Source organism: Pogoniulus pusillus, chromosome 38 (genome assembly GCF_015220805.1).
Source record: "Pogoniulus pusillus isolate bPogPus1 chromosome 38, bPogPus1.pri, whole genome shotgun sequence".
NCBI lineage: Eukaryota > Metazoa > Chordata > Aves > Piciformes > Lybiidae > Pogoniulus > Pogoniulus pusillus.
In genome coordinates this window covers 6,016,766-6,042,203 of record NC_087301.1, presented here as the reverse complement: position 1 = coordinate 6,042,203, position 25,438 = coordinate 6,016,766, and the positions used below count along the sequence as shown (strand labels likewise).

The window sequence follows — 25,438 nt, the reverse complement described above, 5'->3', positions numbered from 1 at the left end:
CAGGTGGGGTTGGGCTCTGCTACCAGGCAGCCAGGGACAGAAGAAGGGGACACAGCCTCAAGCTGTGCCAGGGCAGGTCTAGGCTGGATGTTAGGAGGAAGTTGTTATCAGAGAGAGTGATTGGCATTGGAATGGGCTGCCCAGGGAGGTGGTGGAGTGGCTGTGGCTGGAGGTGTTGCAGCCAAGCCTGGCTGGGGCACTTAGTACCATGGTCTGGTTGGTTGGGCAGGGCTGGGTGCTAGGTTGGGCTGTTTGAGCTTGGAGCTCTCTTCCAACCTGCTTGATTCTATGATCAAAGCGCCGCGGTGCGAGGTGCCGCAAGCTGCCATGTCAGTCACCATTGCTCACCACAAGGCTCCTTTGTTTATCACATGGAATCACCAAACCAAAACAGACACACAGATAATGTGGCCAGCACGTGGCAGAGGAACGTTATAAAGCCATAAAGATGCTCTTTAAACAAACTGACTGAGGCAGGGCTGGGGGGGGCAAAGGGTGGTTTGGTGCTGGTTAAATGCCATAAGGGAGCTCTGGTTTCATCTCTAACCCAAACGATTCCGTGCTAAAAGCCCTCCGAGGTGCCCCAGTCCGAGCAGCAGCCCAACGCCATCGTGGCCACCAAAGCACGTCCCCGAGTGCCATGGGCACAGGTTGCTTTGACAGCTCCAGGCGTGGGCACTCCGTCACCTCCCTGGGCAGGCTGTGCCAATCCCTGACCCAATGGAGTGATGTGGGGAAGGAAAGCAGAGAGAGCTTTGCCCGGATCAGGGGGGCATTGCCACCTCTGACTGCATCAAGGTATCCCCTGTGAGAAATATATAGAATCATATGTTTGATCTGACCAATTCGTGGCAAGAGGTCACAGACAAGGAGGAAGGGGGGCTCCAGAAACAGGAGGGCACAGGCTGAGCTAGGCTGAGCCAGGAGGGAGAGGCTGAGGGAGCTGGGATTGGTTAGCCTGGAGAAGAGGAGGCTCAGGGCAGACCTTATTGCTGTCTACAACTACCTGAGGGGTGGTTGTGGCCAGGAGGAGGTTGCTCTCTTCTCTCAGGTGGCCAGCACCAGAACAAGAGGACACAGCCTCAGGCTATGCCAGGGGAAATTTAGGCTGGAGGTGAGGAGAAAGTTCTTCCCTGAGAGAGTCATTGGGCACTGGAATGGGCTGCCCGGGGAGGTGGTGGAGTCGCCGTCCCTGGAGCTGCTCAAGGCAGGACTGGACGTGGCACTTGGTGCCATGGTCTGGCCTTGAGCTCTGTGGTAAAGGGTTGGACTTGATGGTCTGTGAGGTCTCTTCCAACCCTGATGATGCTGTGAATGAAACTACATTCCTGCTTGCACCACCATCTCAATAAGCTTAAAGATAAGAGTAGATTGGCGAAGGAGGGAGGCATGTGGAAGAGAGAGTCCTTTGCATATTTAAATGGAAATGCATTCCTCCTGGTGCCACCTTTTTTTTTCCATGAGCAAACAGAAGAACCAAGACTTTGAAGTTCATGAGGACACTTAAACAAGACCCCTTACATCATCAAAAATTACCAGAGGGACCACTGGATAAAAGGAGACCTGTGTGGAAGAGACATCTCACATTCCTAAGAACTGATAAAGAAAACCCAACCTTAACTTGCATGAATGCCAGTTTGTGCCTGTTATTTATGACACCCCTTTGCCTCAGGGATGTGAAGGAGAATCAAGCTACCAAGAGGGCCAATGGCATCCTGGCCTCTAGCAGCAGTAGTGTGGGCAGCAGGACCAGGGCACTCCTTCTGCCCCTGTGCTCAGGGCACACAACAAGCCCCCAAATGCCTGCAAACCACAAGGCAGGGTGAGGGGAAGATGATTAAGCTTTCCAAGTCCCACAGGCACCATTCAGTGCTGGCAGTGAGGGCTGCTGCTTCTCTGCTCCAGCAATCCCCTGCCACAGAGTCACAGGGCAAAGGCTGCTAAAAGAGTTCATGCCAAGGGAGCTTCGGGCCAGGTGCCATCTGCTCCTCAGTGCCCAGCCTTGCAGCACTGGGGGCACAACCTGCAGCTCTGTGTGCCTGGGCACATGTGGCAGGGGTGGTACAGGCTCTGTGTGGCACACACCTGGCTGGTGGGGTACAGGAGCTGCATGTTCAGGCCTGCTGGCTAGCAGCAGCCCCCAGCTGTGGCACTGGCAGGGGCATCTGCTGGGTGCTCAGCACTGCTCAGGTCACCCCTGGAGTGCTGTGTCCAGTTCTGGGCTCCTCAGATCAAGAGAGATGTTGAGGTGCTGGAAGGTGTTTGGAGAAGGGCAGCAAGGCTGGGGAGGGGCCTGGAGCACAGCCCTGTGAGAAGCTGAGGGAGCTGGGGGGGTGCAGCCTGCAGCAGAGGAGGCTCAGGGCAGAGCTCATTGCTGCCTGCAGCTGCCTGCAGGGAGGCTGTAGCCAGGTGGGGTTGGGCTCTGCTGCCAGGCAGACAGGGCCAGAAGAAGGGGACAAAGCCTCAAGCTGTGCCAGGGCAGGTTCAGGCTGGATGTTAAGAAATACTTGCCAGAGAGTGATTGGCATTGGAATGGGCTGCCCAGGGAGGTGGTGGAGTTGCCTTGCCTGGAGTTGTTCAAGAAAAGCCTGGCTGGGGCACTTAGTGCCAGGGGTTAGTTCATTAGAAGGGTTGGGTGATAAGTTGGACTCGATCCTAGAGTTAATTCTGTGATGTGCTGGCAGGTACCTGGGCAACAAGCAGCACCCCCAGGCAGTGCCATGTTTTTGCTGGAAGACTGATGCCATGCCAGCAGCTGGCACACTACAGAGCAGCAGAACCAGCGCTCAGCATGGTCAGCATCACTCTGAGGTGGAAGTGGAGCCAGCTAAAGCTGTGTGTTTGCAGCAGCTTTGTGAGGCTGCTGAGCAGAGAGCAGCATCCTGCCAGGTGGGGGGAAGCAGAGGGCTGAGCAAAAGGAGGTCAGTGTGGGGTGGTAGCAGCAGAGCTCTTCCCTCTGCTGAGAAAAGCTGAAGTGTGGCTGCACAAAGGCAGTGACCTCAGCTGCTGTAGTTGCAAAGTTGCAAGAACAGGTCCTGAAAAGCATCCCCTAGTACAAAGCAGCACAAATGCCTCAGCTGTAAGAGTTCCCCTTCACAGCCTGCAGCAGAGGAGGCTCAGGGCAGAGCTCATTGCTGTCTACAACTACCTGCAGGGAGGCTGTAGCCAGGTGAGGTTGGGCTCTTCTCCCAGGCAACCAGCAACAGAAGAAGGGGACACAGTCTCAAGTTGTACCAGGGGAGGTATAGGTTTGATATTAGGAGTTTCTTGCCAGAGAGAGTGATTGGCACTGGAATGAGCTGCCCAGGGAGGTGGTGGAGTGGCTGTGGCTGGAGGTGTTGCAGCCAAGCCTGGCTGGGGCACTTAGTGCCATGGTCTGGTTGGTTGGGCAGGGCTGGGTGCTAGTTTGGGCTGGCTGAGCTTGGAGCTCTCTTCCAACCTGCTTGATTCTATAACAGGGAACTGAAAGCAAGTCACAGCCACAGGCTGCTCCTTTCGTCTCTCACTTAGCCAATCTTTCCTGTGATGTCAGAGGGGAAGTTTGGGGGAGGAGAAATAGGGCAGCACATCAGCACCGCGCAGCGTTTAAGGTGCAGGAGTTGCCTGCGCAGCCACTGAGCCATCTCCTCTCGCTCGGCTGTCCTGGGGCATTGCTCAGCTCGCTTCAGAGCAGCTTTCTCCACGCTCTGCCGGTGTGAAGATGAAAAGAAAGCTCTTTGTTCGTGGGGCAAGGTGCTCCTGCTCTCCTTCCACGGAGGAAATTTGCATCTTGTGGTGCTGTCACCCTCCTTCCTTGCAGGACTTTCAGGTTGAGCAGGGAGACCACACTGGCAGCACGAGGCGTCTGTAATTCAGCTTTGTTCTGACATCCCCAAATTACCACCTCTCACCAGCTGCTTCACAAGCACCTGAGAAGAGAGGGGAGAAGGAGAACCAAACCAGACTCATTACTCAGGGCTACTGTTGAAAACAAGAAAGAGTTAGAGGCAACGACTGACCTCAGAAAGAGGGGGGAAAAAATGAGGCTGAAACCTGCCAGCAAATCTGGAAGGAGTTTTGAGTCAACTCTGAAACAAGCAAGATCAAATGGCTAAAAAACAACACCACCACCCCATACCCCAACAACCCATCAGGTTCAAAACTGGTGTGAGTAATTCCTCTTGACTCAGAGAGCAGGCAGATGGCAGGAGGGAGCAGCAACAACAGCTTTACTATGAGTGATCCCCACGCTGGGGTGGAGGAATCATCACAGTTGAGAGAGGGGAGAAAAAACATCCCCACTGCCTGTTGGTTTCTGCCTCTCTGAAGGCATCTCAAGGGCAAAGTGTGGCTGTGGTCTCAGTTTGTGGCTGCTATGGCTCCAGAAGAGAAACAGCCAAGTAAAGCTGCCTTAGAAAGTCTGCAGACACACCAAGATGTTAATTAGTGAGTGTCTGAGTGGAGCCCTGCACTAGACATACCCAAGGCCTTTAGTCCTCTAATGGAACAGCTTCTTTTTCTTCTCTGACCTTCAGAGTCTCCTTTTCTGTGCTGTTATTGGAAAGAGAAAGAGGCAAAAGGTAAAAAAGGCCAAATCAGCATCAGATATTTTGAGCAGCAGAGACACCTTCTGAGTCATGTCTAACACACATCACCTACAAAGAAGTCCTAAGATACCAAGCTTGCTGCATGCATGGAGACCAGTGCCAGGTTCATCTGCCAACTGCCACCACAGCAGCTGGAGAGGGTCCAGAGAAGGCCACAAAGATGATCAGAGGGCTGCAGAACCTCTCCCATGGGCATGGGCTGGGATAGTTGGGGCTATTCATCCTGGAGAAGGCTCCAGGGAGACTTTAGAACTGCATTTCTCTATCTGAAGGGGGCTACAGAAAGGCTGAGGAGGGACTGGTCAGATGAGCTTGGAGTGACAGGAGGAGGGACAATGGTTTGAAACTGAAGCAGGGAGATTTAGAGCAGCCTTCAAGTACCTGAATGACCTCCAGGAGAACTGGGGAGGGACTTTTGACAAGGGCTGGGAGTGCTGGGATGAGAGGGAATGGATTGAAGCTTGAGGAAGGCAGATTGAGACTGGAGATTAGGAAGAAATTCTTGGCAGTGAGGGTGTGGAGACATTGGCATAGGTTGCCCAAGGAGGTTGTGGATGCCTCCTGCCTGGAGGCCTTGAGCAAGCTGGCCCAGGGAAAGATGTCCCTGCAGGGGGATTGGAACTGTCTGAGCTTTAAGGTCCCTTCAAAGCTAAACCATTCTATGAACCTATGACTGAATCCTTCTCCAGGTGAGGAGACTGTGAAGAACAAGAGCAGAATGAGGTCTGCAAAGCTCACTCTTCCTGGGACTCTGTTCTGACTGCAAGTCAACAGCCAATTAGTGCTAATTACACTGCCAGTTTTGCCTTGTAGATGCTCAGTGTCTAGTTCAAGCCAATGACTCAGAGCAGCTACAAAGCCATCAGTGTGCTCTTGCAGCCCAGAGAGCAACCAGAGGCTGGGCTGCAGCAAGAGAAGTGTGGGCAGCAGGGTGAGGGAAGTGATCCTCCCCCCTGCTCTGTGCTGGTGAGACTCCACCTGGAGTCTTGTGTCCAGTTCTGGAGCAGAGGGCTATGGATGTGCTGGAAGGTGTCCAGAGGAGGGCCACGAGGATGAGCAGAGGACTGGAGCTGCTCTGCTGTGAGGAGAGACTGAGGGACTTGGGGCTGTTCAGTCTGGAGAGCAGAGGGCTGGAGCTGCTCTGCTGTGAGGAGAGACTGAGGGACTTGGGGCTGTTCAGTATGGAGAGTAGGATCCAAGGGGACCTTATTGTGGCCTTTCAGTATCTGTAGGGGGCTACAGGAAAGCTGGGGAGGGACTTTTTAGGCTGTCAGGGAGTGATAGGACAGGGGGGAATGGAACAAAGCTGGAAAGGAGGAGAGTCAGACTGGAGGTTAGGAAGAAGTTGTTCAACATGAGAGTGGTGAGAGGCTGTAAGGGATTGCCCATGGAGATGGTGGAAGCCTCATCCTTGGAGGTGTTTAAGGCCAGGCTGGCTGAGGCTGTGGGCAGCCTGCTCTAGTGTGAGGTGACCCTGCCCATGGCAGGGAGGTTGGAATTAGCTGCTCCTTGTGGTCCCTCCCAACCCTGACTGCTTCTCTGATTCAGAGAGCTTTGGGAGCCTTCTCAGAAGCCTTTCTCTGTCCTTACAGCTCAGTGTCTGCCACCTCGATGCCCTTCTCCTCCGCTTTCTTCCGCCGGTGCCTGCAGATGATCACAGCTGTCACCACCACCACCATCAGGACACAAGCAGAGCCGATGGCCACTGCCAGGAAGTGGATTTCAGAGAGGGACACTGCGTGGAAGAGAAACAGAGGCATGGACATGGGGGACACACAGAGGGCTCTTGGCACAAGCCTGGGAGCACACACCCGTGATCATCACTGCTCCTCAGGCTCTGTTTTCCTTGTATCCATTAACTTCCCTCAAGCTTTCTCTTTCTAGATCATTTCCTTCCATGTATTTTCCCAAACCTGGAAGATCATCACACTGGCTGAACCACACTGACCTCCCCAACACAAGAGGGACATGAACCTGCTGGAGAGGGTCCAGAGGAGGCCACAAAGATGATCAGAGAGATGGAGATCAAGTGGTTGAGTCGCTGCCCCTGGACGTGTTTAAGGGTCATTTGGGTGGGGTGCTTAGGGGTATGGTTTGAGGTGAATCTTGTAGAGTAGGGTTCTAGGTTGGACTTGGTGATCCTGAGGGGCTTTGCCAACCTGCATGGTTCTGTGATTCTGGAATCTCCCCTGTGAAGACAGGCTGGGAGAGCGGAGGCTGTTCAGCCTGGAGAGAAGACTCCAGGGAGACCTCAGAGCTGCGTTTCAGTAGCTGAAGGGGACCTACAGGAAAACTACAGGGGAGAGACTGTGCAGAAGGGCTTGGAGTGACAGGATGAGAGGCAATGGTTTGAGGCTGGAGCAGGGCAGAGTTAGGTTGGACATCAGGAGGAAGCTGTGCCCAGGGAGAGTGCTGAGACACTGGCACAGGCTGCCCAGGGCTGTGCTTGAGGCCCCATCCCTGCAGCCAGCCAAGCTCAGCCTTGCTGTGTCTCTCTGTGCAGCCTGCTCCAGCTGGAGCTGTCCCTGCTGCCTGCAGGGGGTTGGACGAGATGCCCTTGGAGGGTCCCTTGCAGCTCGATCTGTCGGCGCTGGGGGTTGCTGCCGCTCACCTTTCTGCACCACTCTGAGCCGCACCTCTCCGATGGTGCCGTAGAAGTCGGGGGGGTTGTTGACCTGGCAGGTGAAGGTGCCGTTGTCGGTGTGCTGCAGGTTCCAGAGCAGGATGGAGGCGTCCTGCCGCTCGATGTTGCCGTCCCAGGTGACTCGCTCCTTGAAGCGCCCTGCCGGCGGCGCGTAGGGCTCCTTCAGGTAGCGGAACACCTAGGAGAGAGCAGCTGCCAGTGCCGCACGCCGGGGGCAGGGGCAGCACGGGCAAGGATGGCAGCAGAGCTGCCTCGGCACAGTTGATCCCAGAGGAGCTCCAAGGCCATTTCTAAAGACAATATCTTGTGCTGTTCAGAGAAGGCTCAGGAGAGAGACCTGGAGGACCCCTGTGTGAGGAAGGGCTGAGAGCTGGGTTTGTGCAGCCTGCAGAAGAGAAGGCTTAAGGGAGACCCTAGGGCCATGGACCAGTGCAGAAAGGGTGGGTACCAGGAGGAGACTCCCTCTGGCAAGGGGTGATGGGGACATTCCCACTGGACTCCAGGGGAAAATGTTTCCCCATGAGAACAGTTGGACACTGGAAGCATCTCCCAGGGGCAGCAGTGGAGTCCAGGGGAAAATGTTTCCCCATTAAAGACTGGATGAGACAGTGCCATGGTCTAGTTTATGATAGGGCTGGATGCTAGGTTGGACTGGATGAGCTTGGAGGTCACTTCCAGCCTGGTTGACTCTATGAGAACAGTTGGACACTGGAAATCACCTCCTAAGAGCAGCAGCAGCAAAGCCCCCTACACTGGTCAGTTTTAACTCAGCTTGCCAGGGTGCTGAGCCAGCTCATTGCAACTCCACTGCCACCTAGAAAGGTTGAAGCAGCTTGTCCTTGGGATCCCTTCCAGCCTGGCACTTCTGTGAAGCTGTCAGTGCTGGATACCAAGCAGTCTGTGGTAGGAGCAGCACATGGAAGTGGGGCACCAGAGCTGCCTTGACCCACTTGCTGCCAGAAGAACCCCAAAGCCGTTTCTAAAGACAGCCTCTTGTGCTGTGTGCTTGCCCAAGCCCACACCTGGAATTTGGGCATTCACAGAGCTCAGCTGGTGCAGGGTCTTGGGACTGCTTTGCTTGAGCAAGCAAGCACGGCTGAAATGCAGCACAAAGACCTCACTTACAGGCTCATGAGAGCTCAGGTCCTCGGGCTGAAAGTTCCAGGTCACTGCCAGGTTTGGGCTAATGGGGCTGGTGCTGGAAAAGGTACATTTCAACCTCAGGTTGGTGCCATTCACAGCGTTCACCTCCTTGGCAGTGTAAACCTCCACGGCTGCTGCAGGCCACAGTGCTGCAGGGGAGAGACAAGAGGTTAGGAGTGATGAAACCTGCCTAGGAGTAAGCTCATCACTTCCCCATATCTGCCTGTAGCCTACATAGCAGCCTGCCTTATCTATCCCAGTCAATATTCAACCTGACAGTGAGAAGCAAGCAGATAACGAGGTCCTGAGGATGCAGGATCCAAGAGGTCCTCCTCTGTGCTTTGTGACTGTTGTCAGGTGCTGTGCAAGCTTCACAATGCTGCTTTTAAAGGAGCTTGCATTCAGCTGAGCTGCTACAGCAGTTGTGGCTTCGCAGTTAAACGCTCACAGATCTGACAACTGCTCGGGCAAGGACCACCCAGGAGGAATTGTCTGATGGGACAATAGGGAGAAGTACCCGAAAAGAATGAGCAGACCTTCCCTGTGTGAAGAGGAGAATCTCCCCCATGGGAACGGGCTGGGGGAGCTGAAGCTGTTTGGTCTGGAGAAGAGAAGGCTCCAGGGAGAGCTGAAGTGGGTTACAGGAAGGCTGGAGAGGGACTGTTCAGAAAGAGCAGGACAGGACGAGGGACAATGGTTTGAAACTGAAGCAGGGAGATTTAAAGTAGCCTCCCAGTACCTGAAGGGGCTCTAAGAGAACTGGGGAGAAACTTTTGACAAAGGATTATAGGACAAGGAGCAGTGGACTGAAGCTTGAGGAGGAGAGACTGAGAGTGGAGATGAGGAAGAAATTCTTTAGGGTGAGGGTAGGGAGACACTGGCACAGGTTTGCCCAGGGAGGTTGTGGAACACAGAGAGGGAGGGTGAGGAGACACTGGCAGAGGTTGCCCAGGGAGGTTGTGGAGCAGAGAGAGGGAGGGTGAGGAGACACTGGCACAGGTTGCCCAGGGAGGTTGTGGAGCACAGAAGCACAGAATGTGATGAAAGATCCACAACCTCCCTGGGGATGTTCAGGGCCAGGCTGGATGAGCCCTTGAACAGCCTGTGTTGGTGAGAGATGTCTCTGCCTACGGCAAGGGGCTGGAACTGGATGAACTTTAAGGTCCCTTCCATGCCTATGAGCTGTGACATCTCAGAGGTGCAATGCTGTTGCAAACACCACCCCCTTCTAAACATCCCCTTGCTGCTGACTGGCACTGAAGTTGCCAGACCAATTCTCATGTGCTTAGCTTGGCCACATTCTCCAAGTGCCATGCACTTAACTGCCCTTAGTTCCCCAAGCAGATATCTTCAGCAAAGCAGCTTCCAGAAGATCTGCTGAGCCCCACAATTGCTGTTTCCTATGCTGGGGGCTTTCCTTGAGGCACTTTGTGCTACCAACCTGAGTGCAGACTGCTCCCCATTGATGTAAGAAGCACCCATTGGAAGGTTAAAAGATCATCTGGACAGCTCTAGGCAAATGCAGCCATGCTGAGGAGCTGCACAGGAAAGCCTCAAGGTAAATTTAAGTGTTTGTTTGTCAAAGAGAGAGCTTCTGCTAACCAAAGCACCGCGGCTGCCACTTGAACAGATGAGTTAACATCACTGACTTGGTGCTGGCCTGGAAAGGAGGCAGCCAGCGAGACAGAGAAGGAATTAAAGGTGAAAGACAGGAAAATCCAAAGCGTGGTGCTCCAGGTTCCCACTTTCCCCCCTCCCCACTGTTGGTTCTGTACTCATTCAAGCTCTCACTGGATTGATTTCCACAGAGCAGGGCTGCGTTAAAAAATCCTGCTGCTGCTAGGGACATTCTTCCCTGCTCCTAATCCTGTGCTCCCTTTAGGTTCCTTTTCCTTAGTGGTTCTTAATTAACCCAGGAAGTGTTAATAATTTCCTGGGTCTTGAGGAGAGGAGTTAACTCTTCCCACTTCGAGTCAAGCAAACAAAACGGAGGGAGAGGGGGAAAAACCACCCCAACCAAGCACCAAAACGGAGGGAGAGGGGAAAAAATACCCCAACCAAGCACCAAAACGGAGGGAGAGGGGGAAAAACCACCCCAACCAAGCACCAAAACGGAGGGAGAGGGGGAAAAACCACCCCAACCAAGCACCAAAACGGAGGGAGAGGGGGGGAAAAAAACCCAAACAACTGAAACCACCAAAACGAGGGAAAATAAACACTCCTGAAAAGCAAAACTAAGGAAAAAGAAACCAAAACGAAGGGGGAGGGGGAAGAATCCACAAAAACAAAAAGCCCAAAACGAAGGGGGGGGAAAAAAAAATACCACACAACAAAAAGCCCAAAACGAAGGGAAAAAAAAACCCAACACAACAAAAATCCCAAAATGAGGGGAAAAAAAAACCCTCCACCCAAAAGCCCAAAATGAAGGGAAAAAACACCACAACAAAAAACAACCAAAAAAAAAAAAACCCAAAAAACGAAGGAAAAAAAACTCCACACAAAACCCCAAAACGAAGGGAAAAAAACCCAACACAACACAAACCCCAAAATGAGGGGAAAAAAACCCCAACACAATAAAAAGTCCAAAACGAAGGGAAAAAAAAAAACCAACACAACAAAAAACCCAAAAGGAGGGGGAAAAAAACCTCCACCCAAAAGCCCAGAATGAAGGGAAAAAACAACACAGCAACAAAAAAACAAAAACGAAGGAAAAAAACCTCCACACGAAAGCCCAAACCGAAGGGAAAAAAAACCAACACAACAAAAAGCCCAAAACGAAGGGAAAAAAAAACAACCAACACAACAAAAAACCCAAAATGAGGGGGAAAACCCCCCACCCACCCAAAAGCCCAAAATGAAGGTAAAAACAACACAACAAAAAAAAAAAAAAAAAAACCAAAAAACGAAGGAAAAAAACCTCCACACGAAAGCCCAAAACGAAGGGAAAAAACCCCAACACAACAAAAACCCCAAAATGAGGGGAAAAAATACCTCCACACAAAACCCCAAAACGAAGATGAAAAAACCAAAAAAACCCAAAACGAAGGGGAAAAAAAAACCCAACAAAAACCCCAAAATGAAAGGAAAAAAACTGAACAAAAAAAAAAACCCAAACAAAACAAAGGGGAAAAAAACCTCCACACAAAACCCCAAAACGAAGGAAAAAGGGAAAAAAAAAACTCAAAACGAAGGGGAAAAAAAAACCCCACAAACAACCCAACCCCCCAAAAAAAACCCCACAAACAAAGAGACCCCCCCCGGCAAGACCCCATCTAAATAAACCAAACCCCAAAACCGAAACCCCGACAAACAAAAAAGTACTCCCCAAAAATCAGAGAGAAAACCCAAACGAACAAAAATCCCAAACAAGGAGACACCCCCCCTCAAAAAAAACAACCCAACAACAACTCCATCGAACCAAAAACCCCAAACCCCCCCAAAAATCATCGACTGGACCATAAGGACCCCCCAAAAAAACCCTCGAGCGATGCGGGGCTGTAAAATACAGGCTCGGAACAAGGCAATCGCTGCATTTCCTTGCGCTGGAAAAAGCATTTCCAACCAAAGGCTTCCCGGATAGATTCCCAAAGGCAAAACTAAACCCAAACCACCAAACACTTGGAATGCCACAACGCTGAAGGTGTTGGCGAACGACAAACTTCCTCGACAGACGCCAAATCTTTTCGGTTTTTAAACTCCTTTTAGACGGCAAACCCCAAAGCGGTGGGAAATGAAGACCTGCCCGAGGGGATCCTGCTTGAGCAGGGTGGGGAGGGGATGGGGAGGTTGGGCTCGATGATGTCTCCCGAGGTCCTTTCCAAGCGCTGCCAGGGTTTGGGAAAGGAGGGAAGTGGTCTTCCATTCCAGCTGGATTGACCACAGGGAATTGCAGCAGCTTTGCTGCCTGTCTGGGATGGTTGAGGTGGGAACGATCCCAACCCCGCTGCTGCTGGACAGTCTCTAAGTGCCTAACGACAAAGAGAGCGAAAAAGAACTACCTAGGACTAAAGTCCAGGGGCCTGGGGGGAGGGGGGAAGATGTGTAAGCAGAGCTCAGAATGAGATCAGTGTTCGCTTTCTGCCTGAGCGCACCTAAACCTGTTTGCCCGAGAAACTCAATCACCTCTTGTCCCTCGCAGCCAACTCCAGACCCAAAGAGCCGCAGCTGCCCTCCGCCAGCGACTCCAGGAAAGTCTCTGCTTAATGAAGGCGGTAATTAAGGGATCAGAAGAGGAAAGACAAGACGGCAACAGAGGCCAGGCGAGCTCCAGGTGTCCTTACCTCGCAGCTGTACCCCAAAGAAGAGCACAACCCTCAGCCAGCTGGAGCCGTGCATGGGGAGGAGAAGGCTGAACCGCGCAGGCTGAGCGGCACCAGGCACAGGCATTCGGCTCAGGTTCTCACTCCCTGGATGAAAATTTGAGTTTCCCGAAGATGAGTTCTCCCCAGCAGCGTAAATTCCTTGCTCTGAGCACTCCCTGCCCCAGCTGCCAAAGGCTGGGGTGCGGCCAGCCTGGCTCACCTCTGGGTGTGAAACAGGGGAGCTTTTCAAGGCGAGTTTAACTTCTTCAGCCTCCCATATTCCTTTGCTCCTTTGTGTTGCAATCATTCCTCCTCCTCCTCCCAGCTTTCACCTGAAACCACTCCCCTCTCGGGGGAGGTAATTTGGCTCCTGAAAGAAAGGGTGAAGGTGTTTAGTGATAGCCTGAAGGGACGAGGGGCGATTGTTCGACGGGAAAAAAAGCTGCCAACGCTCCCAGAAAAAGGCGACCCAAACCAGGCAGCCTGTGGCGGCTGTGTGGGAGTGCATCCAGAGGATGGAGATGTCCTCCCGAAAGGGATAGCTGCAGGAATGGCTTCACTGAGCTGGGGCTGGTTAGCCTGGAGAAGAGGAGGCTAAGGGAGGGGGGTGGTGAGGTGGTGGTGGTGGTGGTGGTGTTATCAGTGCTTACAAATATCTAAGGGGTGGGTGTCAGGAAGATGCGGTCAGACTCTTCCCAGTGGTGCCCAGTGACAGGACAAGAGGCAGTGGGCATCAACTTGAACCCAGGGAGTTCCATCTGGACACGAGGAGGAAATTCTGTAACTGTGAGGGTGGCAGAGCCCTGGGGCAGGCTGCCCAGAGAGAGTCTCCATCTCTGCAGATTTCAAGGCCTGTCTGGACGTGTTCCTGAGTGACCTGCCCTAGATGACCCCGCTCTGGCAGTGGGGTTAGACTTGATCATCTCCAGAGGTCCCTTCCAACCTCTGCCATTCTGCGACTCTCCGAAGTGTGCTCTCGACGCCCCCCGCGGTTCGCACAGCCTTGCGAGCAGCTCTGACAGCTTTAGGCAGAGGGATGTGGAAGGGCAATGCGCTCCCACTCTGCTCTGGAAGCTCGGAAAGCCCTACGAGGGGAGGCTGAGGGGGCTGAGATTGGTTAGCCTGGAGAAGAGGAGGCTCAGGGGTGACCTTATTGCTGTGTACAACTACCTGAGGGGTGGTTGTGGCCAGGAGGAGGTTGCTCTCTTCTCTCAGGTGGCCAGCACCAGAACAAGAGGACACAGGCTCAGGCTGTGCCAGGGGAGATTTAGGCTGGAGGTGAGGAGAAAGTTCTTCCCTGAGAGAGTCATTGGCCACTGGAATGGGCTGCCCGGGGAGGTGGTGGAGTCGCCGTCCCTGGAGCTGTTCAAGGCAGGACTGGACGTGGCACTTGGTGCCATGGTCTGGCCTTGAGCTCTGTGCTAAAGGGTTGGACTTGATGGTCTGTGAGGTCTCTTCAAGCCTTGGTGATACTGTGAGACCGTGATAGCCTCCTGCGGAGGTCTTCCCTGCACCAAGCTCCGGTTTGGATCGGGAGGGCTCCCGGGGGTCGGCGGCGGCGGGAGCGGAGCGGGCTGCAAGGGGCAGCAGCGCCCCCTAGCGGGGGGCCAAGCCACTTCCACCTGTGCTGGCGGCCCAAGGGACGGCAGAGCTTGAGGGACCTCTACGGAAGAGGCACTGCAAGGGCATTGCCAGCCCAAAGCTGGGCCAGTGGCAGAAGGGGCTGAGCACAGGCTCTGGAGTCCTCCTGGCTCTGCATGGCTCAGGCTTTTGGGGGGGGAGGTGGGGGTGGCCTCTTCTCCCAGGCAACCAGCAATAGAACAAGGGGACACAGTCTCAAGTTGTGCCAGGGTAGGTATAGGCTGGATATTAGGAAGAAGTTCTTCACAGAGAGAGTGATTGGCATTGGAATGGGCTGCCCAGGGAGGTGGTGGAGGCACCGTCCCTGGGGGTCTTCAAGCAAAGCCTGGATGAGGCACTTAGTGCCATGGTCTGGTTGATTGGATAGGGCTGGGTGCTAGGTTGGACTGGCTGAGCTTGGAGGTCTCTTCCAACCTGGTTGATTCTATGATTATGCAAAATGAATAATCTATGATTATAGAATCAGTCAGGGCTGGACCACAAGGATCATCCAGTTCCAACCTCCCTGCCACGGGCAGGGACAACCTGAAGCCTGAAACAGAAAGGAAAATGAGAATGGGGGAAATAAATCATAGAAGCAGTCAGGGTTGGAAGGGAGCACAAGGAGCAGCCAGTTCCAACCTCCCCCTGCCATGCCCAGGGACACCCTACCCTAGAGCAGGCTGTCTAGAGCCTCAGCCAGCTTGGCCTTAAACATCTCCAGGCATGAGGCTTCCACCAGCTCCTTGGGCAACCCCTTCCAGGTTCTCACCACCCTCATGCTGAAGAATTTCTTCATAACCTCTGGTCTGAATCTCCCCATTTCCAGCTTTGCTCTCTTTGCTACACACTGTTCCCTCCTGCTTTTGGCAGCTTTCTCCCAATAGCCTCAGCCTTCCCCTAGCCTTTACCTTTTGGGAGGGCTGCTGGAAAGAAATGAAACAGATTTTTCCTGTAGGTGCAAATGCTGCCTGAAGGTGTGGAAGTGGTTTTGCAGACTTGTGGCACCTGGAGAGAAACAGCAAAGCAGTAAAGCAAAGTCCCTCCTGATCCTAGAAGCTTGGAAGGGAGCTCTGCAGACCACAGAGTCACAGGATGTTAGGGGTTGGAAGGGACCCAAGGAGATCATGGAGTCCAACCCCTCTGCCAGAGGATTACTTAGGGCAGATCACACAAGAACACCCCTGGATGAGTCTTGGAAGTCTCTAGAGGAGACAGTGTGGTGGGACAGCATGTCCTGGAGAGCCTGCTGGGAGCAGAGCATCACCTCCAGGGCAGAGATGGACTGAAAGCCCTGGGCTTTACAGCCTGGCACTTGGAGGCTCAACTCTGCTGGCACTACACTGTCTCTAGAAGCTCAGCTGGTTCCATTTCTGCTCCCATTGTTCATTCCCTCCTATTGCTTGCAGTAGTTTCGACTTCAAAGCCTCTTTGAAAAGCTGTTGGATGGCAAATCAAATCCAGGCTCTTCTGCTGCTCCTAGGGCAGATCTTCTGAGACTTGAGCTGGGCTGGTGCAGAGCAGCCACCAGTTGCTGTCAGGGAGCAAACCCTGAAGAGGTTTTGAGCCTCCACACTTCCTGGCATGTGCTCATTTTGTCAGATGTGTTCTGTGGCTGTTTTGGCTGCCTGCAGGTTGCACTGGAAACAGTGAGCAGTGAGCTCCCAGCACTGCTCACTTTGGTGCTTTACACAGTTCTGGGGAGAAGTCTTGGGCTTCTTTCTTGTGAGCACTTGAGAAGACAACATCTTTCCTCCTCTTCTTGGTGGTGCCAATCTGATGTGGTAGAGAAGAGCAGGAGAAGGAGCAAGAGGAGGATGAGGCTGGAGCGGTCCTTGCCTCTCCTGGGCCTGCTGCTGTGTGGGGGTGAGTACAGCTGGCAGAAGCCCTGGGGAGCAGGAGGGTGGCTGCCCCAGGAGAAAGCACAGGGCTGTGGGGCTGGAGTTGCAAAGTAGCTGCAGCCACATCGGCCTGCAGCTGGCACCTGCAGTGCCCGAGGCGCTGCTGCTGCTCCAACCCCCTCAGGCTAGAGGAAGGAAAACCAAACCAAGCTCCCTAGTGAAATTTTGCTTTCCAGCTGCTTCCCCAGGACACCAAACCTCCTGCAGCAGGCTTGGAACTTGATGCAGAGCTTTCTGCAGCCCTGTGAACCATAAGGTCCCGTGGCTTTCATTTTGGCCATGCACTTCTCTTACCCCATCTTGTGATGCTGGCTAAATAAATTCAACCTCCCAGTGGCCGCCTGGGTGTGGTGCCAGCCTCCACCAGCACTTAGCAGCAAGCTGGTTGAAGATGAAGTGCAGAGTATCTGTGAAGGCTGTAAAGAAGCTGATAACCATGAGAGATGAGCTTGAAAGGTAATCAAAAGATGCTACCAGAGGGCTACAGCTGCTCTGCTAATGTGCTGCAAACACCAACTGCTGGTGGCTGAGGAGGTTGAAAACCTTGGGGTCAGCCACACTTAAATTCCTCTTCCATAAAGGATTTTTGCTCCCTAAAGGATCCTTTATTTCTATAAAGGATTTTTTTTTGGCATCCCTTTTGTTCCAGCCAAGTGGAATTTCCATCTTAGCATTGTTAGCAGGGGGCTGGGACAACAGCACTGAGCACAGGGAGCCAGGTCCTTCCTTTATTTGCTTGTGTGACTTTACCAGCTAAGGTCTTTGAAGCCATTCACAAGCCGGGGACAGATTGGTTTAGTGAAAGCTTTCCCTGGTCCTAACTCTCTCTGTCAAAGTTATTTCTGGGAAAACTGCTTCTGCAATACCCATGGCAAAGGGGACCTGGAAATGGATGATCTTTGTGGCCTCTTCCAGCCCTGACTGATTCTATGATTCTGTGAAACACGAGGAGCAAACCGCAGCAGAGAGCTGGGGCAGGATCTGCAGGAGGAAACTGCAGCAGAGAGCTGGGGCAGGGTCTGCAGAGGCAAACGACAGCAGAGAGCTGGGGCAGGGTCTGCAGGGGCAGACCGCAGCAGAGAGCTGGGGCAGGGTCTGCAGAGGCAAACGACAGCAGAGAGCTGGGGCAGGGTCTGCAGGGGCAAACGACAGCAGGGAGCTGGGGCAGGGTCTGCAGGGGCAAACGACAGCAGGGAGCTGGGGCAGGGTCTGCAGGGGCAAACGACAGCAGAGAGCTGGGGCAGGGTCTGCAGGGGCAAACGACAGCAGAGAGCTGGGGCAGGGTCTGCAGGGGCAAACGACAGCAGAGAGCTGGGGCAGGGTCTGCAGAGGCAAACGACAGCAGAGAGCTGGGGCAGGGTCTGCAGGGGCAAACGACAGCAGGGAGCTGGGGCAGGGTCTGCAGGGGCAAACGACAGCAGAGAGCTGGGGCAGGGTCTGCAGGGGCAAACGACAGCAGAGAGCTGGGGCAGGGTCTGCAGGGGCAAACGACAGCAGAGAGCTGGGGCAGGGTCTGCAGGGGCAGACCGCAGCAGAGAGCTGGGGCAGGGTCTGCAGGGGCAAACGACAGCAGAGAGCTGGGGCAGGGTCTGCAGGGGCAGACCGCAGCAGAGAGCTGGGGCAGGGTCTGCAGGAGCAAACGACAGCAGAGAGCTGGGGCAGGGTCTGCAGGAGCAAACAGCAGCAGAGAGCTGGGGCAGGGTCTGCAGGAGCAAACAGCAGCAGAGAGCTGGGGCAGGGTCTGCAGGAGCAAACAGCAGCAGAGAGCTGGGGCAGGGTCTGCAGGAGCAAACAGCAGCAGAGAGCTGGGGCAGGGTCTGCAGGAGCAAACGACAGCAGAGAGCTGGGGCAGGGTCTGCAGAGGCAAACGACAGCAGAGAGCTGGGGCAGGGTCTGCAGGGGCAAACGACAGCAGGGAGCTGGGGCAGGGTCTGCAGGGGCAAACGACAGCAGGGAGCTGGGGCAGGGTCTGCAGGAGCAAACGACAGCAGAGAGCTGGGGCAGGGTCTGCAGGAGCAAACGACAGCAGAGAGCTGGGGCAGGGTCTGCAGGGGGAAAACATAGCAGAGAGCTGGGGCAGGGTCTGCAGGAGCAAACGACAGCAGAGAGCTGGGGCAGGGTCTGCAGGGGCAGACCGCAGCAGAGAGCTGGGGCAGGGTCTGCAGGGGCAGACCGCAGCAGAGAGCTGGGGCAGGGTCTGCAGGGGCAGACCGCAGTAGAGAGCTGGGGCAGGGTCTGCAGGGGCAAACCACAGCAGAGAGCTGGGGCAGGGTCTGCAGGGGCAAACGACAGCAGAGAGCTGGGGCAGGCATTCTGCTTTCCCCCTCCCTGCAGCAGCCCCAGGGGAACAGGCTCCAACCCTTCTTGACTTCATCAGAGCTCCTTCTGTCCTCCAAGAGAGGGAAAAAAAACCCACTCAGATAAACTGCTTTAGGGAATTAAAGCAAGCACCAGGGCAAGTTCTTGGATCTGCCATCCAAGAGCTCTCCAAAGTGAGAGCTTCCGAAGTTCAAACCAACTTAAAACGCAGGAAGGAATAAACAAAGGACTCAGAAATGCTACAAAGAGCTCAGCCTGCAGACAGCAGGCAGGGTTTTTTCCAGCACCCTTAGCTTTCACACAGCAGCCAGGGTTTTTCCTGCACCCTCAGGCACATGAGGGCAAAGCAAAGCTGTGGAGTGTGCAGCTTGCTTCTGCTGGACTGGCTCAGGAGATGATGGAAATTGTCTGTCTTAAAGATGGCTTCCAGAAGAGAGGGCTTCGTTTGAAGTCAGCATCCTGTCCCAGCCACCATGATGCTGCTGAGGCTTTCAGCACAGACAGAGGCATCTAAACGTCATTTTCAAGCTGCTGAGCCCAGCAAGGACAGCCTTGGAGTGGGAAAGGTGCAGGATTCCCGAATTTGAGGGAGCCTCAAAGATCATCTTGTCCAACCCCCTGCAGGCAGCAGGGACAGCTCCAGCTGGAGCAGGCTGCACAGGGACACAGCAAGGCTGAGCTTGGCTGGCTGCAGGGATGGGGCCTCAAGCACAGCCCTGGGCAGCCTGTGCCAGTGTCTCAGCAGCCTCCCTGTGCACAGCTTCCTCCTGGTGTCCAACCTAACTCTGCCCTGCTCCAGCTCCAAACCATTGCCTCTCATCCTGTCACTCCAAGCCCTTCTGCACAGTCCCTCCACAGCCTGCCTGTGGGTCCCCTTCAGCTACTGAAATGCAGCTCTGAGGTCTCCCTGGAACCTTCTCCTCCAGGCTGAGCAGCCCCAGCTTGTCCCCACAGGGGAGGTTTTTCATCCCTCTGATCATCTTTGTGGCCTCTTCTGGATCATCTCCAGCAGGTCCATGTCCTTTTGTGCTGGGGGCCCCAGAGCTGAAGAGAACACTCCAGGAGAGGTCTCACCAGAGCAGAAGGAGCAGAATCAGCTCTCTTGTCCTGCTGGCCACACTGCTGCTGCTGCAGCCCAGTGATGATCCCAGTGCCTGAATGAGCTAACACTGATTGTTCTTTCTTTTGTAGCTGGCACCATGGCTCAGGAGGGTAAGTGCACTGCCCCTGCACTCTTAACCATCTCATAGACTAAGAGAATCAGGCAGGTTGGAAGAGAGCTCCAAGCTCAGCCAGCCCAACCTAGCACCCAGCCCTGCCCAACCAACCAGACCATGGCACTAAGTGCCCCAGCCAGGCTTGGCTGCCACACCTCCAGCCACAGCCACTCCACCACCTCCCTGGGCAGCCCATTCCAGTGCCAATCACTCTCTCTGGCAACAACTTCCTAACAACATCCAGCCTCATCCTCCCCTGGCACAGCTTGAGGCTGTGTCCACTTGTTCTGTCCCTGGCTGCCTGGCAGCAGAGCCCAACCCCACCTGGCTACAGCCTCCCTGCAGGCAGCTGCAGGCAGCAATGAGCTCTGCCCTGAGCCTCCTCTGCTGCAGCCTGCACCCCCCCAGCTCCCTCAGCCTCTCCTCACAGGGCTGTGCTCCAGGCCCCTCCCCAGCCTTGCTGCCCTTCTCCAAACACCTTCCAGCACCTCAACATCTCTCTGCAATTCAGGAGCCCAGAACTGGACACAGCACTCAAGCTGTGGCCTGAGCAGTGCTGAGCACAGGGGCAGAAGAACCTCCCTTGTCCTGCTGCCCACACTGCTCCTGAGCCAGCCCAGGATGCCATTGGCTCTGCTGCCCACCTGGGCACACTGCTGCCTCCTCTGCAGCTCCTCTCTCCCAGCACCCCCAGCTCCCTCTCTGCCTGGCTGCTCTCCAGCACAGAGGAAGAGCTAAAGCCACAGAGTCTCAGAATGCCAGGTTGGAAGGGACCCCAAGGTCCAACCTTTTAAAACTCAAAGACAAATATCTGAATTCTACCAGGGAAAATTGTTGCTGTTCATTAATTGTCACTGATAAAACTAATCTGGCATCATCTGTCCCTAATCATTGCTGCTGATCCCCAAGCAGGGCTGGCAACAGTCCAACAGCAACAAGCAAAGGGGGGAACTGTGAGCTGATTTCTTACCACCTCTTCTCCTCTCCTTTGCAGATGATAATGAAGCACAGGCAGGTGAGTGGCATTCCCCAGCGCTCTTAATTAGTTGGCACAACATAAAGACTGCAGATGCCTTACAGGAGAAGGACTAAAAGCAGGCAGGAAATCTTGGAGCCCAAGCAGGACTTCAGGAGGAAAAACTTCCCTGTTTGGTAGTTGTTGTTGCCATCGTGGATCAGAAATGATCAGCTCTAATTTGCCTCTGAGTACTGCTAGTGGCCTGCTCTTGCAGAGCCCAGCAGCACAGGGGTGGGGGCTGGCAGAGGGGCAGGATCTCTGACACGGAGCTGAGCACTCCCTGAGGGCACTTGGAGAGAATCAATGTGGAAAAGCTAAAGGCTGCCTGCAGGAGATCCACAGAGAGGGAGTTTACATAGGGTCGGGTTGGGTGGGAAGGGACCTCCAAAGCTCAGCCAGAGCACCCCCCCTGCAGCCACAGGGACATCCTCCCCTACATCACAGTATCACAGTATCACAGTATCATCAGGGTTGGAAGAGACCTCACAGATCATAAGGCTGCTCAGAGCCCTGTCCACCCTCACCTTGGATATCTCCAGGGCTGAGGCCTCAACCACCTCCCTGGGCAACCTGTTGCAGTGTTCCAGCAGCCTCCTGCTGCAGAACTTGTTCCTCACATCCAGTCTCAACCTGCTCTGCTCTCATTTCAAACCACTGCTCTCAGCCTGTTCCTGCAGGCCTTTGGGAACAGTCCCTCTGCAGCCTGCTTGTAGTCCCTTCAGGTCCTGGCAGGGTGATCTGAGGTCTCCCCAGAGCCTTCTCCAGGCTGAACACCCCCAGCTCCCTCAGCCTGTGCCTGTAGGAGCCATGGCACTGTGCAACGAAAGCTTCTGCAGAGCACACCAGCAGGGTGGGCTGCAGGGTGGGCAGGGAAGGCTGCTCAGGAGCTGTTGGCAGTGCTGCTTTCCCTCCTCACTGCCCCACTTTGATCCAATGCAGAATTCCTGGTGGAGATTTCTGGAACCACAGTGACCATCACTTGTCCCTTGGCTGAGGACACAACCACCTGGGAGCTCTCTGGGTCACCTGCAGGCAGCCCTGGGGAGAAGTACATCATAGAGACCCACGACAGCTCTCCCCTCAACGTGAGCTGTTCCTCGGCTGGGCAGAAGTACCAAATGTACCTGAATGCCAGAGGTGAGCGGAGGGCACTTGGCTGATGGTCTGCACATAGAATCATAGAATCAACCAGGTTGGAAGAGACCTCCAAGATCACCCAGTCCAACCTAGCACCCAGCCCTAACCAATCAACCAGACCATGGCACTAAGTGCCTCATCCAGGCTTTTCTTGAAGACCCCCAGGCACGGTGCCTCCACCACCTCCCTGGGCAGCCCATTCCAATGCCAATCACTCTCTCTGTGAAGAACTTCTTCCTAACATCCAGCCTAGACCTACCCTGGCACAACTTGAGGCTGTGTCCCCTTGTTCTATTGCTGGTTACCTGGGACAAGAGGCCACCCCCCACCTGGCTACAATGTCCCTTCAGGTCACCCCTGAGCCTCCTCTTCTCCAGGCTAAACAGGCCCAGCTCCCTCAGCCTCTCCTCATAGGATTTGTGCTCCAGGCCCCTCACCAGCTTTGTTGCCCTTCTCTGGACATGTTCCAGCACCTCAACATCTCTCTTGAACAGAGGAACCCAGAACTGGACCAGGACTCAAGGTGTGGCCTGACCAGTGCTGAGTACAGGGGAAGAAGAACCTCCCTTGTCCTACTGGCCACACTGCTCCTGATCCAGACCAGGATGCCATTGGCTCTCTTGGCCACCTGGGCACACTGCTGGCTCATCTTCAGCTACTATCTATCAGTACCCCCAGGTCCCTTTCCTCCTGGCTGCTCTCAGCCACTCTGGCCCCAGCCTGTAGTGCTGCTTGGGGTTGTTGTGGCCAAAGTGTAGAACCCTGCCCTTGGCCTTGTTCAATCTCATCCCATTGGCCTCTGCCCACCCATGCAGCCTGTCCAGGTCCCTCTGCAGGGCTCTCCTACCTTCCAACAGCTCCACAGCTGCTCCTAGCTTGGTGTCATCTGCAAACTTACTGATGCTGGACTCAATGCCCTCGTCCAGGTCATCAATAAAGATGGTAGACATTAGAGGCTGAGACCTCATTTCCAGTGGGCTGGGCTGGGTAATGTGAGCCCCTTCCTGCTCTGGGAGTGCACAAAAGTGCTCCAGAGCACCTTTTTAGCAGAAGAAAACTCTTCCCTCCCCCTCCTGCAGCCTTGGAGCTGGTTGCAGGTCAATGGGTCCCACCTCCACCTCGGTTTGGGCAGCTTCTGCTGTGCTCCAAGTGCCTGGCACCGAGGCCAGAGGCTTTTCTTGCCTTGCAGAGTGGACATCTCCCATCTGGAGCACACAGCCTGGTTTCTGGGAGCCAGCAGCCAGGAGGAGTTTCCCTTCCCAGCCCCATCAAAGGGACTGAAGCCTCTGAACCATCTGAGCTTTTGGCACCTGCCCTGCATTCGGCACAGGCAGAGGGTGGGGGTGATGGGGGTGGTCTAGGAGATGGTTTGCACCCCTCAGGCTGTGCAAAGTGCAGAAGGTAGGGAAGGAGGCTGCACACCCCAGCCCCCTGGCTGGGCCTGGTGAGGCAGAGAGAGGAACCTGTGCTGCTGCCTTGCTTTCTGTTTGCTCTTTTCTCCTTCCCACCCACAGCTGCAGCTCTTTCTGCCAGGATGGGTAGCAAGGTGGGTACCTGTGTCTGAGCATCTCCACCTCTCTTCCTGGCAGTGTGTGCCAACTGTGAGGAGCTGGATGCTTTGGCAGTGACAGGGATCATCACTGCAGATCTCCTCATCACTCTTGGAGTGCTGATCCTGGTCTATTACTGCAGCAGAGACAGGAAGGGGAGAGGCAGCACCAGCCCTGCCAGCCGGCAGCGAGGTGAGAGCTGTTTCAAGTGACTCTGCTCCCTGTGATGCCTACCAAGCCCCATCTGAGTGCTGGAGCATCCTCTGTGCCCTCCAAGACCTAGAATGGGCAGGGAACACCTCCCACCAGGCCCAGGTTGCTCATCCAACCTGGTCTTGAGCACCTCCAGGGAGGTTGTGGAGCACAGAAGCACAGAATGTGATCAAAGATCACATTCTGTGCTTCTGTGCTCCACAACCTCCCTGGGCAACTTGTGCCAGGGTCTCCTCACCCTCCCTCTCTGTGCTCCACAACCTCCCTGGCCAACCTGTGCCAGTGTCTCCTCACCCTCCCTCTCTGTGCTCCACAACCTCCCTGGCCAACCTGTGCCAGGGTCTCCTCACCCTCCCTCTCTGTGCTCCACAACCTCCCTGGGCAAACCTGTGCCAGTGTCTCCTCACCCTCACTGTGAGGATCTCAATCTGTCCTCTCCAAGCTTCAATCCATTCCCTCTCATCCCATCACTATCAGTCCTTGCCCAAAGCTCTCCCCAGCTCTCCTATAGCCCCCTCAGGGCATCACTTGAGCATCCCCTCCCACGCTGTGCCTTGGCAGCCATCACCAAGGATGACCTCTGGGCTGTCTGTCTTGCAGGTCAGAAGCTGCAGCGTCCTCCCCCCATCCCAAACCCAGACTATGAGGTATGGAACAGCTGCAACTTTCCCATCTCTCTTTGGGGGCTGGGGAGGGATAAGCAGGAGTTGGGAATCTGGAGCAGGCAGCTCCATTCCGTGCTGAGGGAGGTGGTGGTGGGGGGGGAGGTTAGAGCCTGTTCCCCTGGGACTGCTGCAAGGAGAGGGGAGCAGAATGCAGCCCTGCAGCCCCTGCCCCAGCTCTCTGCTGTGGTTTGCTCCTCGTGTTTCATAGAATCACAGAAGCAGTCAGGGTTGGAAGGGACCACAAGGATCAGCCAATTCCAACCCCCACCTTGCCCATGGGCTAGGACACCTCACACTAGATCAGGCTGTCCAGAGCCTCATCCAGCCTGGCTTTAAGCACTTTCAGGGATGAGGCTTCCACCACCTTCCCTGAGCAACCCATTCCAGGCTCTTACCACCCTCATGCTGAAGAACTTCCTCCAAGCCCCAGGCTGACCTCTCTGCTGCTCCCACAGCCCATCCGGAAGGGCCAGCGGGAGGTGTACGCAGGTCTCCAGCCCAGGGCCTTCTGAGCTGCCCAGGGAGGGCAGGCTGGCACCAGGAGGGGCCAGGAGCTTCTGCCCAGCTCCAGAGTGACTTCCCTGCATGCCCTGCCAGAAGGCATTTTGGGGTGAGTTCTGCAAGCAAGTCCTGGTTTGTGTCTCCTCTACATCTAAAAGCAGCAATAAAATGGGAGCCAACCCCCCCCAAGCTGTGCTTTGGAGATGGTTTCCTCTGTGCTTCAGTCTCTGTTCAGCAGTGGTTTTGGTGGAGTTCTGCTCTGCTCGGGAGCAGTCTCAGACAGTAAGAGAGCTTCTTGGGGGGCTGCTGGAAGGTTGAGTTCACAGGCCCATAGGCTCACAGGCTCACAGGGTGTTAGGGGTTCAAAGAGATCCAAAGAGCTCATCCAGTCCAACCCCCTGCCAGAGCAGGACCACACAAACCAGCTCAGGGCACACAGGAACACATCCAGACAGGCCTGGAAAGGCTCCACAGAAGGAGACTCCACAACCTCTCTGGGCAGCCTGTGCCAGGGCTCTGGGACCCTTCCAGGCAAGAAGTTGCCCCTTGTGTTGAGCTGGAACCTCCTGTGCTGCAGCTTCCATCCATTGCTGCTTGTCCTATCCCAGAGAGCAGTGAGCAGA

At 54.8% G+C, this 25,438-nt stretch overlaps 2 protein-coding genes across 3 annotated transcripts; one reads left to right on the top strand and one right to left on the bottom strand.

Annotated features, from left to right (window-relative positions):
* Positions 1 to 3,380: 3,380 nt before the first annotated feature.
* On the bottom strand, positions 3,381 to 12,888 carry MPZL2 (myelin protein zero like 2). Of its 2 annotated transcripts, XM_064173110.1 has the most exons (6): positions 12,654 to 12,888; positions 8,356 to 8,522; positions 7,198 to 7,408; positions 6,177 to 6,321; positions 4,461 to 4,530; positions 3,381 to 3,908 (listed from the first exon to the last, which is right to left on the bottom strand). In XM_064173110.1, the coding sequence occupies exons 1-5, from the start codon at positions 12,757 to 12,759 to the stop codon at positions 4,470 to 4,472; spliced, it is 690 nt and encodes a 229-aa protein (XP_064029180.1). In that variant the 5' UTR covers positions 12,760 to 12,888; the 3' UTR covers positions 3,381 to 3,908; positions 4,461 to 4,469. The 2 variants fall into 2 exon arrangements, with proteins under 2 accessions (XP_064029180.1, XP_064029179.1); XM_064173109.1 differs by lacking the exon at positions 3,381 to 3,908 and having other exon boundaries at positions 3,927 to 4,530.
* Positions 12,889 to 16,010: 3,122 nt separating this feature from the next.
* On the top strand, positions 16,011 to 24,995 carry LOC135191045 (T-cell surface glycoprotein CD3 epsilon chain). Its single transcript, XM_064172999.1, has 7 exons — positions 16,011 to 16,160; positions 19,706 to 19,726; positions 20,726 to 20,746; positions 21,689 to 21,886; positions 23,476 to 23,628; positions 24,250 to 24,296; positions 24,770 to 24,995. The coding sequence occupies exons 1-7, from the start codon at positions 16,112 to 16,114 to the stop codon at positions 24,824 to 24,826; spliced, it is 546 nt and encodes a 181-aa protein (XP_064029069.1). The 5' UTR covers positions 16,011 to 16,111; the 3' UTR covers positions 24,827 to 24,995.
* Positions 24,996 to 25,438: the final 443 nt, after the last annotated feature.